Below are 14,213 nucleotides of genomic sequence, written 5' to 3' on the forward strand. Positions count from 1 at the left end.
GCTTCTGAACAAATAATTTTTCTCCTATGCAGCTGTCTCTTGTACATGAATCTTTGTTTAGGTCAGCTCCCCTTGCCCAGAGCAGTTTGCAGAGAATATGCATTATGGTCAACAGAAGTTGACCAGCGCAACAGAATGGTGTTACAGAACAGTGTAACAGATATTCTTAACTCTTGCATACTTTTCAGGTCATTTATATATCCTTTAAAGTGAAAATGTGACTCTGTTTACTCTTTCATCTGAACAAAATTGTAGTAAAATTATTTGGAGGCTGTGTTGAGACCTGACTATTGGTCACATGTATAATATTTTTATTTGGGTTTTGTAAATTGCTCTATCTACTTGAACCATGAAGAAGGGAGAGGGGCTTTCATCTGGAATATCTTAATCTAACTATTGCTGTTGCTATGTTGGATAAAGGATATCTTCTTTGTGAAGGAAAAAGGCATTTTCAAAAGCAAGTCTGTTTATTCATAGTTGTCAGGACCGTTGCGCTAGGAGCCAGTCTTTTTAGATGGGCTGAATGTGGTATACAAAGCAAGGACAAAACTTGGTGTGGTCCAAGATTATATGTGGTGCATATGCCTTCTTTTGCTAGTGTTATTTAAATATTTAAATTTGAGTTGTCCTAAATTTCTGATTCAGATTTTCCCAGAAAACCCACATTACTGTAATGCAGACAATAAAGCGGGATTGCAAGGTTGGATGCTGATGCAATGAACAATTATTCTACATATAATAAACAGTCATAAGGCATGATAACCAAATTAAAGATCAATGCAAAAAACACCCCTTTCATCCAGTACCCAATGAAAACAGACTAATTTAAGATCAGCTGTTGGACCTTTGATCCACTCAACCTACTCTAGTACTGGTAATTGCTTTCTCAGATACATATGGTTCCTACTACAGTACTGCTATCTGTAGTCCTTCAGTTAGAGATGCCAATGTCTGATAAACCATTAGAGCTTGGAGGATGGGAGCTTGATGTTCTTGAGTATCTTCTTTGTTCTAAATCTTTATGCCATAACACCACATGTCCTGGTTTCTTGTCCAACCCCTCCACGTACACATTGATTCAAAATTAAATGTAGAAAGGTACATAGAATAAGATGTTGCAGTCTTTCTAGCTTCTATTTGAGGCCAGAGTTTAAATTCTCTTGACCAAAGTTAATATTCTTTAGTACAGAGTCAATATAGAAAGCTTTACAACATTAAGTTTGTTTTCAGTCAGACTTCTCTTCTTCTTGCCAGTTGTTTCAGTGAAACTACCCTTAAAGTAGTATGATTCTGCACTTCGGCATGTTTAACAGGGCAGAAGAACATGGCCTTGTGTTAATAATTTTTAATTACTATTGTATATTTTCTGTACAGAATATATATTTTATGCATTCAATGTGTGTTATGTATTGTTGATATGCTTGACTGCTGATCTTGGATCATAATAATAATATCCTAAACTAAAGCATGCAGAAATTATATTACCATATGCTGAAAAACGTGATTAAACAACTCTTCTGCTTCAGTGAGTTAATAAATTACTGTGTCTTAAATCAATGTAATGGTGCACATAATTCAGAATTTATCCAGATACCAAAGGTTTGGATTATGTTGTTAACCCATCCTCATGCTTAAGTAGTATTTCACAATAAGATGTTGGTGTCCTTACAGTACTGTCTCTCAAAAAGGAACCTTAACTAATGTGATCAAATCTGTATCAGTCTCTCCATGAATGAGACCCAGTGTGATATAGTGGTTAGAATCCCATTCTAGGATCTTGGAATCCCATGTTTGAATCTTCACTTTATAACAACAGTTGTAACCAACACTAGACAATAATTAATAAACATTCATTTTCACGCTGAAGTTTTGTTAGCCCATGAAGTCCAGACAAAGACCCTGGGTGATTTTTATTTCTCTGTTTCAATTTTTAGAAAACCTTCAACAGTGGTGTAAGCTTCAAAATTGTATTTGGATGCCAAAGGAAGATTTCCAGCTACAATTATTGTTATTACTTCCTTATCTTCCTTTCCAAAATCCCTAAGCACTCTCATGGATTCAAGCCTTACATCAGTTAGACTAGCCTAACCTACCTCACAGGGTTGTTGTGAAGATGGAGGAGAGGAAAATGATATAAGCTGCTTTGGGTCCTCATTGGGGAGAAGGGTGGAGTGCAGGGCTTTTTTTGTAGAAAAAGCTCTGCAGGAACTTATTTGCACTTCCCCTGGTTCCAAACCAGCCGGAACTGTGGTTCCTGTCCATTTTTGTTCAGAAAAAGTCCTGGTAGAGTATAAATTAACTCAATAAAGAAGAAGAAGAAGCCATTTCTTGTTTTCAGATGATAATTTTGTGTCACAGCTGGAACGTTTACTGAAGTATTTCTTCCTGTGCAAAAGAGAAGGAATACGTTTTGCTGAGAAGGCGTACTTGTTTCCATGGATTTTTTAAAAGTACTTGCATTTAAAAAAAACACATTTGATGCCTGATTAATTAGGGATATTGCAATATGGCAACCCTACTTTTTATTGAAGCACTTACCAAATTTGAATTTAAACTCATGTGGCTGTTTGAATGTACTAGTTTAGAATCATAGGATCATAGAGTTGGAAGGGACCTCCAGGGTCAACTAGTCCAACCCCCTGCACAATGCAGGAACTTCATAAAACCTCCCCCCCCCCCTTGAGACCCTACTCCATGCCCAGACAATGTCAAAAACCTCCAGGATACTTTGCCAAACTGGCCTGGAGAAAAATCGCTGACTGACCCCAAAGTGTCTATCAGCATTTCTCTGGGCATGTAAGAAATGGCCACAAGAACTAAGCACTGATGCAACCCTTTCTGCCCTCCTCTTCTAATCCACAGAATCAGCATTCCTGTCAGATGGACATCTAGCCTCTGAGTATCTTATGTTTATGAACATCTCTATCCCCATTCTAGAGATGATAATTCAAATGCATATTTTGTAGAAGAAGAAGATGAAGAAGAAGATATTGGATTTATATCCCGCTCTCCACTCCGAAGAGTCTCAGAGCGGCTCACAATCTCCTTTGCCTTCCTCCCCCACAACAAACACCCTGTGAGGTGGGTGGGGCTGGAGAGGACTCTCACAGCAGCTGCCCTTTCAAGGACAACCTCTGCCAGAGCTATGGCTGACCCAAGGCCATGCTAGCAGGTGCAAGTGGAGGAGTGGGGAATCAAACCTGGTTCCAGATAAGAGTCCGCACACTTAACCACTACACCAAACTGGCTCTTTTGTAACCATACAAAGTTGCCAGGTCCCTCCTGACAACCAGTGGGGGATGGGAAGGACTTACCAGAAGAAAAAGGAAAACCCAAGCCACAGCAATGGAGTGACATCATCGCATTGTGACCAACTACTAATTGGGCAGAAACTCTGTGGTTTCTACTATAGAGTTTTTCCCCAGATACTAGAGTGTCACCTGGATGTTGCTTGCATGATGAGGTCACTTCCTATGCAACACCAGTGATATGGCATACACCTTACTCTTCTAGTAAGTCCCTCCCACCAGCCAGGTGATTGGCAGCAGGGAACTCGTGCCTTCATCAGGGGAGCTGATAACCTTATAACTATACTCTTTCTGGTTTTCATATTCTGCATACTCAAGTCAGCAACTTTGTACTGTGGGATTAGTTTCTCACCTCCTTGTGTATAGAGTTCTTGGAGTTTGCATTGCGTTTGTCTCCCAATAGTTCTCATCTAGGGCACCATCTCTGTTTCTGTTGCACACAATTTGGCCAATTGAGAACACTGTTTTCAGTACAGAACTTGTGAAATGAAGCCTCTTGCGATCTGAGTAAAATTAAAGTAAACTGGATTTTAAGTCACAAAATCATGGTATGCTTTTGGGAAGTGTATGGATGAAGTCAGTCCCTTTGAAGAGAATTATACTAAGAACAGTATATCAGTCTTCAACAGTGCCAGAGCACTATCATACAAATATTGACAACCCATAGTTAAAGAAGAATCTTGGGAATGAACAACACAAAGATACGAAGATAACCAGATCTGGGTTGTAGAGGCTGTACAGATGATGTAATTTGTCATGGATGTTGAAAATGAAAAAAAAAAAATCTGTCAATTGATATACCTTAGTGTTGTGTCCTAGGCTTAAATGGGAGAACTGTTACTTTTGGAGGGAACTGTTACTTTTGGAGGGAAGCTGAACAAGCCCAAGCTTGTACTCCACACCAGGGTTCCAGAGAAGGCCTAAGCGTGCCCAATCAGGGGAAGGATTGAAACATAAGTAGCCAATCAACATCTAGGCTCATACTGTACCCTGATAGGCCCTTAGGGCCCTGTAAATAGCCAATCCATGTAGATAGTTAAGGACCAATCAGAAGGGGGCAAGAATTGTATAAAAGAGCGGGAAGTTTGAATAGAGCTCAGTCTGTGTGTGTGTGTTCCTGAAGTAAAGCTTGCTGAAATCACTCTCCGACTCTGGTCTCTTACTGCGCCAACCCCAGTACTTTACACTTAGTTAGTTATGGGGCATTATCTTCAATGTTTTAGGGCTAAGAAATCTACTGATTTGATTTTTTTGAATGATAAGGAAGGTGTAATTACATTGTGTAAGGATTGCTTTTAAAACAATTATGTGATGCATGCTACAACAGTGTGTCTGAATTGGCATAATTTATTTAATTTGGTCTCATCTAATTTTAAACAAATGGAAATCAATACTTTACAGGAGATATCAGTGACCGGGTGGTAAAGACTTAGAGGCGCACTAAGCTGCAAGTGCATATAAGACTTCTACCAAAACTTCAAATTTCATATTTTTATATGGTGATTCTTTATTAGCTGCTGTTTCTTTTAAAGTAACATACATACATCTTCATAATTACTGTGTGCGTCTTTGTGTTTTTTGTGAATGTAGATATTTTTCTGTAATGTTTCAGAAACATATAGTGTTTAAATACTTCAGTTCTTGAGTTATGGAAAACTGATGAGTTAAACTAGATATTATTCCTGCCAACTTGTGGTCCCAGCATCATGTTTGCCAATATAACGAGGAATGCAAGAGAGTCTAGAGGAGGGTGAGATTGAATCATAGCCATTTAGATGTGGCAGAATCACAGTTTCCCACAGCCAACACATTGAGGTTTGAACCGTGGTTGAGATCAGCTTTTTAAAAATTGGGAGGTGGGTATTTGCAGGTAAACAATGTTGGGAGGAGCACTTCTTTCTGTCAACTCTCTCCTGAAAACACCACTCCAGCCTCTGTATTAGTGATATAATGGAAATACAGTACTCCTTTTATCATCTCTGTAATGCCTATTTTTGCCTAAAGCAATGAAAAGTTATCCACTTAAATGATCTTTGTTTTCTTCTTCCTTTTAGATATGTGTCACAAAGATGTCTACACGGAACTGCCAAGGATTGGATTCTGTGATCAAACCCCTGGACACAATTCCAGAGGACAAAAAAGTCAGGGTTCAAAGGACACAAAGCACTTTTGATCCATTTGAGAAGCCAAATAATCAAGTGAAGAGGGTCCATTCAGAGAACAATGCCTGCATTAACTCCAAGACTTCATCTACTGGGAAGGAATCTCCAAAAATCAGGCGGCATTCCAGCCCTAGCTCTGTAAGTCCAGACATGCCATATTTATCTCTGAAAATATCTCCCACCAAGTTCCAAATGGGTTGGTGCTTTTAATAGCAGTGTAGCTTTATTAATAGGAATGTACTGAGATGTCAAACTTCTAAAACTACTACTATTTTTTTGCCTTAAAGGCTGTCATGATCTGAAATGGTTCAAATTATAGCTTCTAGTAATGCATGGATTATGCAAAGTTTTGAGTGGTATTATATGAGCCATTTTGAATGCTCTCTGTGTTGTAAGATGTTTATCATGAAAAATAAACTGTTTAAAACAGGAGAATACTCAGTAGACTCCCTCAAAACTGAGTCTGATTAGTAAGGTTCCCCCCACCTGGGATTTGATGAGGTTGGTATCATAGTTGCAGCTTTGGATTTGTTTTATTTATTACAAATATTTTATAAACTCCCTTTACATAAAAATTATGCATAAAATGAAAGGGTTGAAGTTCTTGTAGGGTAGGAAGATATGCTGAATCATTTTCAAAAAGGGTGTTATGGCAGAAGAAATGTTGTTTCAGATAATGGTTTATGAAATCATGAAACACAGAATTCTGTGTAAATATTATGTTAGTTTTTCCAGAGTGGTACAGTATTTTCAAAGAACGGTCATAAATGAAAACATCATGCTTTTTATGATAAGTGTTCTGACAGTTTTCCCAGAAGTGATCTGCCAAATTATTATTTATGAAAACCACATTTTATTTTTCACTGTTTTGTAAATCCACAGTAATGTGGCCTTTGAGACGAGGAAATACACATTGTAAGAAAATGAGGAAAATTACACGCTTTAAAGTTGAGATAGAAGAAAATTGCAAAGACTGTGTGAAAGATCTTTCTGGTTAGTTGGCATGGAAATAAACTTAGAGATGATTAAATCCTTTAATTAAAAAGGTCTTTATTAGTACAAGATGAATACAAAGTCATAATGACAAACTGTAAGTGACTGAGCTGGATTTGGGGGTGTGTGTGGGATCCTCAGGGTTGTTCGTTTTGTTTTGTGATGACAAATATTTTTATATTTGTGAAAGTTAAGTCTTTGCTTTGAAGTAGCAGGAATGTGCATGCCTAAGGCATTTTCTTAGGCTTTGTGTTTGTATAATGATAACCATGTTTGTTGCTGCATTAAACCATGTCCAAAAGTTGAATGTCCTTGCCATTCTTCCTCACATCTCCCAGTTTTTCCACTTTCTATTCTTGGCTGTTCTTATTCCTTATGCTTCTATTTACTTGTAGGCAGGGCTTTTTTTCTGGAAAAGGTGCTGGAACCCTCAAGAAGGAAATGAAGGAGAAACACACAAATGCCCCTTATGAACTTATAAACATTTTTTTGAGAATTTTGTTTCCACAAATTGCTTTCAGAACTCTGTTCCACAGTGTTCCCCCAGAACAAAGCCCTGCTTGTAGGTTACTATTAAGGAGGTTAACTGCAAGAATAGGCTTTCTAAGATTGACTGGAACTACTCAAACTTCCTTAGAAATGCCTGTTTATACAAAAGCCACATTGGTGTAGATAGGGTTGCCAAATGCCCACTGAGGGCAGGGGAACTCTTGCCTCTTCCCTCCCTTGCTTACTCTCTCTCTGAGTGGCAGGGAGAAAACAGAAAGGCCAGACTGGCATCCTGTGACACCACATTGTCATTTTCATCTGTGTAATGGGAAATGATGTAACTGTTTCATAGGATACTCTAGGGTTCCTCGAATTTTGTGGGAAATCTTAGCGCATCCTGCAACATGATTATATCACTTCTACTTACAAAGCCAGAAGATGCTGCAGCATTATGGGACATCGTTTCACTGAGTCTCTGTCCTACTATACCCAGACTCCCAGAGGTTTCCAACTAAGGGCCAACAACCATAGACTTAAAGAACCTTCACGTTCTCACCCAAACAGCACTTCTACCTACAAAAGCTATCCATTATAGTATGTCCCCAAAGCATTCATTTGAAATATCACAGAGTTACTGTGAAATATGCAGTGGTTTGCACAGGTGGTCTCAAAGGAAAATAGAGACTACCCAATATACTTAATGCTTTGGTTAACCAGCCGAAAAGTAATAGTCTGAATGGTGCTAACAGGATAATCATTCGAGCTTTGGGCAGATTTTCTTTTTATTACTGTGAAATTAGTTTTCTTGAAGACATACTGTTTTTAATTTAGATTTGAAAACTGCTGTGCAGAAGAGCTTTGAGAATGTTAAGTTGTCATGAGGATACTATTATTTAGATATAATTAGGGCCTTTTTGTAGAAAAAGCCCAGATGGAAGTCATCTGCATATTAGGCCACACCCTCTGACATCACCATTGTCTCACACAGACTTTTTAACGAAAAAGCCCATTAGGGGCTCATTTGCATATTAGGCCACACCCCCTGACACCAAGCCAGCTGGACCTGCGTTCCTGTGCATTCCTGCTAAAAAAAAAGGTCCTGGATATAATATCCTACACTTCAAATATCTATTTAAAACTTAGCATAGGACTATGACATTCTCAGCCTGTTCTGCTTTATGAAAACATAATGCACATAAATATAATGTACAAAATATGTAAGTGTAATCCCATAGGTAAACCTCCCCCTGCCCCCAAAACTTGCCCCCAGGTACAGGGGAGGGAGCAGAATTCCACATTAAGTGCTGAAATTGGGTTTTTCTCTGCCCCTCCCTCCTTGCTTCAGTAGTTGGACTTCTGGTTGCTGCCTTGATTTTTTTTTTAGTTGTGCATTGTGAAAACTGGGCAGCATGGTGTGTATCTATATCTGCTTCAAGGCATTAGCTTGGATTCTGCCTTGATTTCCATGGGTGCAAGATGGGCAATTTATCTCCTGTACAATTTCCTCAAGCTATTTGTGGGAATCACACACACACACACACTCCCGCCTCCTGAAGCAGCAACAGAGTAGAACTGGCACTGATTGTCCTTCTTTGCTACCACAGAAATCAAGGTGGCATTCGAGCAATTATGATTTTTTTAATTGCTTGGCTTGGGGGCTTGGGAACCAAAGTGTTGCATATGTGCTTTAGCTCTCTTTTTCTGGCAGCAGTCCCTGAAAATCAGTTGTACCCTCTTCCCCCTCCCCAAACTAATGGCGCACCTCATGAGGCACAAGAGGCTGCTGTCACAAGGCACGGTCAATATCCACCATTTTCTCCCTACCTGTTGTTAGTGAACGTGTTCCTCTGGGTTTTGAACAAATGTCTAACTGCTACCCAGTGGAAGGAAATTTAATCAAACAGTTCCTCATTTTCAGTAGAGACATGAAGACCAGGAAAGATTTGGTGTATATATGTGTGTGGCGTTCTTCGAGGAGTTTATTTTCCCATGGCTTCTGGAAATTTTAAATCTTCACTTTTCATTATCAGTTTTGTGCAGTTACCTGGACGTTAAGATTTTGATAGTTCTAAAAAGTAAATGTTTCCAATCTTGGTAGTAATGAATACTAGCCTCAATTAATGCCATTTATTGTTTAAGCAGGTGCAAAGGAAACTTATTATTAGGCATTTGTGTTACCACTGAACTTCAGAAGTCAGAACAGTCATGGTAATCCATAGCATCTGGTAGCATGGGTTTTACTCTGTGTGTTTATATTGGAGGCAGAGTATAATTGGAAAGTCAAAGATACTTTAATGTGACCAAATGCCACTACATATACTGAGACTTAATTGCAGCTGGGGATAAAAAAAGTGGGAGCCTCTGACACTGGAAGCTGTGATTTTGGCTATAGGACTGATACTAGATCCTGGATGTACTTCACAGGTTCATCCAATCCTTTGATCAGTTCATTTATTTTGCTTTCACTGTATCCTCTGGCAGTGAATTACATAGGTTGATTTGTATGTCTATATGCAGAAATGGAAAATGCCCACTCCCGAATCTTTGAAATTATCTGCAGCCTGAAACTCTCTCTCTTTTTAAAAAGGCTTTCACTTATATAATTTTCTTCTACCCGTCTTTCTTAGCGCTTTTGTATTACTTAAAGTGAAAGGTGCAGAGATTTTCAGCACAGCAGTCTCTCTGAGGGGCCAGTTTGTAATAAAATTTTGTGATCTCTGACATACACATCAGACAACAAAATAAATACAACATATCAGTTGTGAGTGAGTGAGCATTTAAATACCAGCTTTTGCTTCTTCTTTTTTTGAGACCTAACCCTTTTAGAAAATATTTCATGTACACAAGCCATTTAAATCCGTCTATTTACGGATTCTTTTGAATGTGAGACAGCATAAAGTATATGAAAATGTGAACATGCAGAGAGATTTCTTTGTCCTCATGTGCACTGTGTTTAGGGGATGCAGGGAGTGCTTTGGAAGAGCTTTTGTGTAATTTGAGCTTTTCAGAGTGACAGTAGGGTCTCTCTTGTAATAGGATATGCAGCAAATGAATATTCACAATACAAAAACTTCCCTTGGCTTAAGCAGAGGAAGAGGATTCAAGTCCAGGGCCACAAATCACCATTTTGGATTCTTTAGCTGAGAGAACTGCTGCCGTTTTTGAACCAGTTACCTAAATCTTCTTGCGGAGGACAGCCTGAGAGATTCAGGGTAGGTCTTTATAGCAGTAAGCACCAACCTTTGCAAAAACAGGGCTAGCCTATAATTGCAGCCTGGAACATGGGACCTATTTTGAATTTTTTAAAAATAATGTATGACTATCTTTTCACTTTTCTTTTTAGGTTGACTAGTTAGTTAGTTTGCCTTTGTTGGCATTACAGATAAAAGATTATTAAAATAGATAAAGAGATCAGCATAGAATTGAATGTGACTCCAACCAAGATGGCGCTGAGGCTAGGCTTGCCAATCCCCAGGTCCCAGCGGGGGTTCTCCCACTTTCCCAGGCTCCTTCCTGCTCACAGTCACCTGGCCGGTGGGGGGAAGCCCCTCCCTCACAGCCACTATGTGCCTTTCCACCTCCAGAGGCTTCAGACTCTGCTTGGAAAGGCTTCCACTTGGGATGGTGTGTCTGTGTTTTTAAGGCTGAATGGGGGTGGGGGGAGCAGGCAGAAGAACATGGCTGCTCCCAGTGGCTGTGAAAGCAGCCTAGACCTTCCATTGGTTGCACAATCTTTTCAGAGGTCATTTGCGTAGGAAAGGTAAACTTGAATGTTTGGTTGCTCTGTGTTACTTTGAAGAAGTTGGAAGTTCAGCAACTCGTGAGTAGAGATGCCAATAGCTCTACCGCCAATTGTCTGTTCTTTATTATTTGGAACACTTCTATTTCCATTTAGGATGACTAGATAAAGGAGGGACTTGGCTAGATATTGTTTGTCATATGGGTTACATGTGGCTCTTCTACACAGTTAGAAGAACAACTCAAGGCCTAGTTGTCTTCTGTACCTGACTAGTTATTAGCTTGGGGAGGGGCTTGCTCTCTATTTTTTCCCTTCCAAGGAGGGTAAGATTTCAGCTGGTGAAACTGTACTCTAGTGGGAGGGCTATCCCCCTTCTTTGTGTTGTACCCCTGTCCTGAATCAGGACCTCACTGGCCCGGTATTCTGAAAACACTTGGAAGAGCTGATAATTGATACCACAGTTTCTTATCAAATTAAGCTTTTGGACATTCTACACTATCTCTTGCAGTGAGTTTTGTTTTGTTTTGTTTATATCTTGGCTGCTGCAAGATTGGGTGGGGAGCAATTGACCTGGCAGGGATTGGACCCGAGGAGATTCTATTCAGATAATTAAAAACAGTGTGCTTAATGTAGCAAGAAACGTGCAGCAGGAAGGAAGCAAAGTTCTAGTGACGTTATCAGTTGGCAGATTAGTCGTTATAAGAGTGGTGTTCTGTTATGATAGTTGTATAATGCATTGTTGGGGTACTGGTTCTGGGAAATTGTATATAATCACAAAATCCATAAAGATTAGTGAGTAATTAAATTCAAGTTTTCAGGTAGTAAGAAAGAGAGACTGAGTACTTTCTTTGGTCAGGTTTTAAATGCTTACATTAAAAGCAACAGTTGTATTTCTCATGGTAACTCCTGCATCCCATCTTCTGGATGTGGTGGTGGGGAGGGCAGAGAGAAACGCCAAGGTAGGCCCTTGGTACATCGGGTCTAGTTCTGACTAGAAGCAGTTGTTTAGTGTCATGGGGAGAGAAAGATCTTTTCCAATCCTCGCTGTCTGAGATTCTTTAACTAAAGGTGTTAGTGATTGAATCTTGGTCCTTCTGTATGCAAAGAATTTTCTCTAGCATTGAGCAGTAGTCCTTCTCAGAGTATACTAAAAAATCAGATCAAAAGTCAAAATCGGATCATTATGCATAGCAAAGCATTACTGTGTGGCTTTCCTCAGATTAGGTTACTTTTTGAGGTGTTCCCTGTGGTAAGTTTTGTTCACTTGTAGCAGGTGTACAACTAGATGTGAACTAAAATCAGTCAGTCAGTTTATTTATGGTCACAGACCAAGTAAAAAAAACAAGAAGATTATAAAAGCTTCAAAATCATTTTTCTTCTAGGAAAACGTGTCAGTGCTCAAAACTTTATTGTTGTTCCGTTCCTTAAAAGAGAAGTGGGTTTCTTGCTAGGTTCTGGTTGCTCAGAGAATGAGTTACTATATTTGTCCATTTGTCTGCATTGTGTAGGTATAACTGTCCGTTTAAAATCAGAGTAACTCTTGGTACAGCTTTTAAAAATTCACATCTGCATTCCAACAAATTCTAATTTCAGTCTTCTGTCAACTAAGCCTTTCTGATGTGTTCCTGATACAGGAATATGGTTGCAGTAGGAAGTGGCCATCTGGAGTGTTGAGTGAGTTCTAGATGGATGTCATTAGCCATTGCCCTTGGTAAATGACAGCATCAAGCATTAAATATTTGAAGTATAATCTCATTAGTTTTGGTAGTAGCATTTGGTCATTATGGTTGGTTGAATGCAATATTCATAAGCTGAACATTTTGCCCTTTTTGTTTTTCTACTTAGCCAACAAGTCCCAAGTTTGGAAAAGCAGACTCTTATGAAAAACTAGAAAAGCTGGGGGAAGGTTCATATGCCACAGTATATAAAGGCAAAAGCAAGTAAGTTCATATGCACAAACTTTCTACTGGGTTGTGAATTGTTAGACTAGGTATTACATAAGCAGTTCTACTGATTTTTCTGTGATGAAAATAACATGGAGTATGAGTCACTATAGATCAGAATTTTGTAACTTAAGATAATGGTTTGGTCTGAAGTCAGTCTGTTTCCATTAAAACCCAATTAAACTGCCTTGGCTTAAATCTAAGAATTCTGTTTATAGTCTAGACTTGACATGTCTATTCCTGTACTTCATTTAAATGGTCCAACAAAAGTATACACTTCTAAACGTTAATTTGGAACACCTAGTTTTTTTTCATTATGTGGTTACTTTTGGAATTATTGCATGGTAAATCAGGATGTATGAAGAGACACAACATGTGAAGATGCCTAATATATAGTGGACATAACCTCCAGTTCATTTTTTTTGTTGCCTGCCAAGAGCATAAGATTCGGTTTGATTAAGACAGTCTGGTGCCAGGCATTACTACACAAAAGGGGGGGGGGGGAGACATTCAAACAGAATCTAACGTTAGATGTATTTCCAGGCTGCATATCCTTGAGGACAAAACTTTGCAAAACTTGTTACCCATCTGTAAAATGAGTATTCTAGAAAAGGTAAATTAATTTTACTTGAGGAAAATATGCTCCAAAAGAAAATAGTTAAAATAATATCAAAAAGTTGTCATTTTCCTCACAACAGGTCAATACAAAGGAGCATTGTTGACATGTAGTCCTGCAACCCACAGATGCTCTTTGAAAGGAGATGATTCCAGTGGTGTGCCAGCCATTTCCCTAGCACTACATGGCAAAGATATTTTTGGTTGTCGTATCAATCAATTGCTTCAGTCTGTTTTTTTCTTAGGAAATAAAAATCTGCTCTGTTTAAAGTACATTTTCTAGAGGAGCACCAGTTATTTGTAATCACTGGGGAAAAACTCTTAAAATTAGAGATGCAGGGCAGAGGAGTTGTGATCCTTCCCCTGAGCATACAGTGGAATGTGTGATGTACATGCAACAAACACAGGAACCGCCTTTTACACAACCCTTCTCTCATCAAGCCAAAAGTAGAAAACTTGACCTAGTTTTTGTGTCATGTGGAAAAAATAAATATGAGATGGATCCCCTGTGGTGTATGGAGACTTCCATGTCCTTTTACATCATGGGCCTTTTTATTTATTTATTTTATTCCATTTATATCCCACACTTCCCAGAAGTAGGCTCAGGGCAGGTTCCATAATAAAAATCTCATATATAAATAAATCAATTAATCAATTAAAACATCTAAAATGATCAAATTTCAGCATTAATACTAACTAATGCCTCAACAGATATCCAGTCAGTTGGGTCCAGACAGCCATTCAGATCTGAGGTCACTGGTGGGGAAGCCTTATATGAAAAGAGTGCCTGCTGCCTCAACTAAAGGCCTGGTGGAAGAACAGGTCCTGCAGGACCCTGATTTCTGATAAAAACTTATTCCACCAGGTAGGGGCCAGGGCTGAAAAGGCTCTGACTGTAGTTGAGGCAAGTTGAATGTCCCTGGGGCTGAGGATATTGGTTAGTATATCGTAAAGTCCTACAGAG

The 14,213-nt window shown here is 39.0% G+C and overlaps 1 protein-coding gene across 5 annotated transcripts in view; it reads left to right on the forward strand.

Moving 5' to 3' along the window:
• The window catches only part of CDK14 (cyclin dependent kinase 14), a 388,387-nt gene that overhangs the window by 102,217 nt on the left and 271,957 nt on the right, over nucleotides 1-14,213 (forward strand). For all 5 annotated transcript variants that reach the window (XM_060248474.1, XM_060248475.1, XM_060248478.1 and 2 more), the window contains 2 exons: nucleotides 5,363-5,608; nucleotides 12,537-12,631. In XM_060248474.1, coding sequence (XP_060104457.1) covers nucleotides 5,363-5,608; nucleotides 12,537-12,631 — 341 coding nt within the window. The remainder of the gene's footprint in view (nucleotides 1-5,362; nucleotides 5,609-12,536; nucleotides 12,632-14,213) is intronic.

Source organism: Heteronotia binoei, chromosome 10 (genome assembly GCF_032191835.1).
Source record: "Heteronotia binoei isolate CCM8104 ecotype False Entrance Well chromosome 10, APGP_CSIRO_Hbin_v1, whole genome shotgun sequence".
In the NCBI taxonomy this organism is placed as follows: Eukaryota; Metazoa; Chordata; class Lepidosauria; order Squamata; family Gekkonidae; genus Heteronotia; species Heteronotia binoei.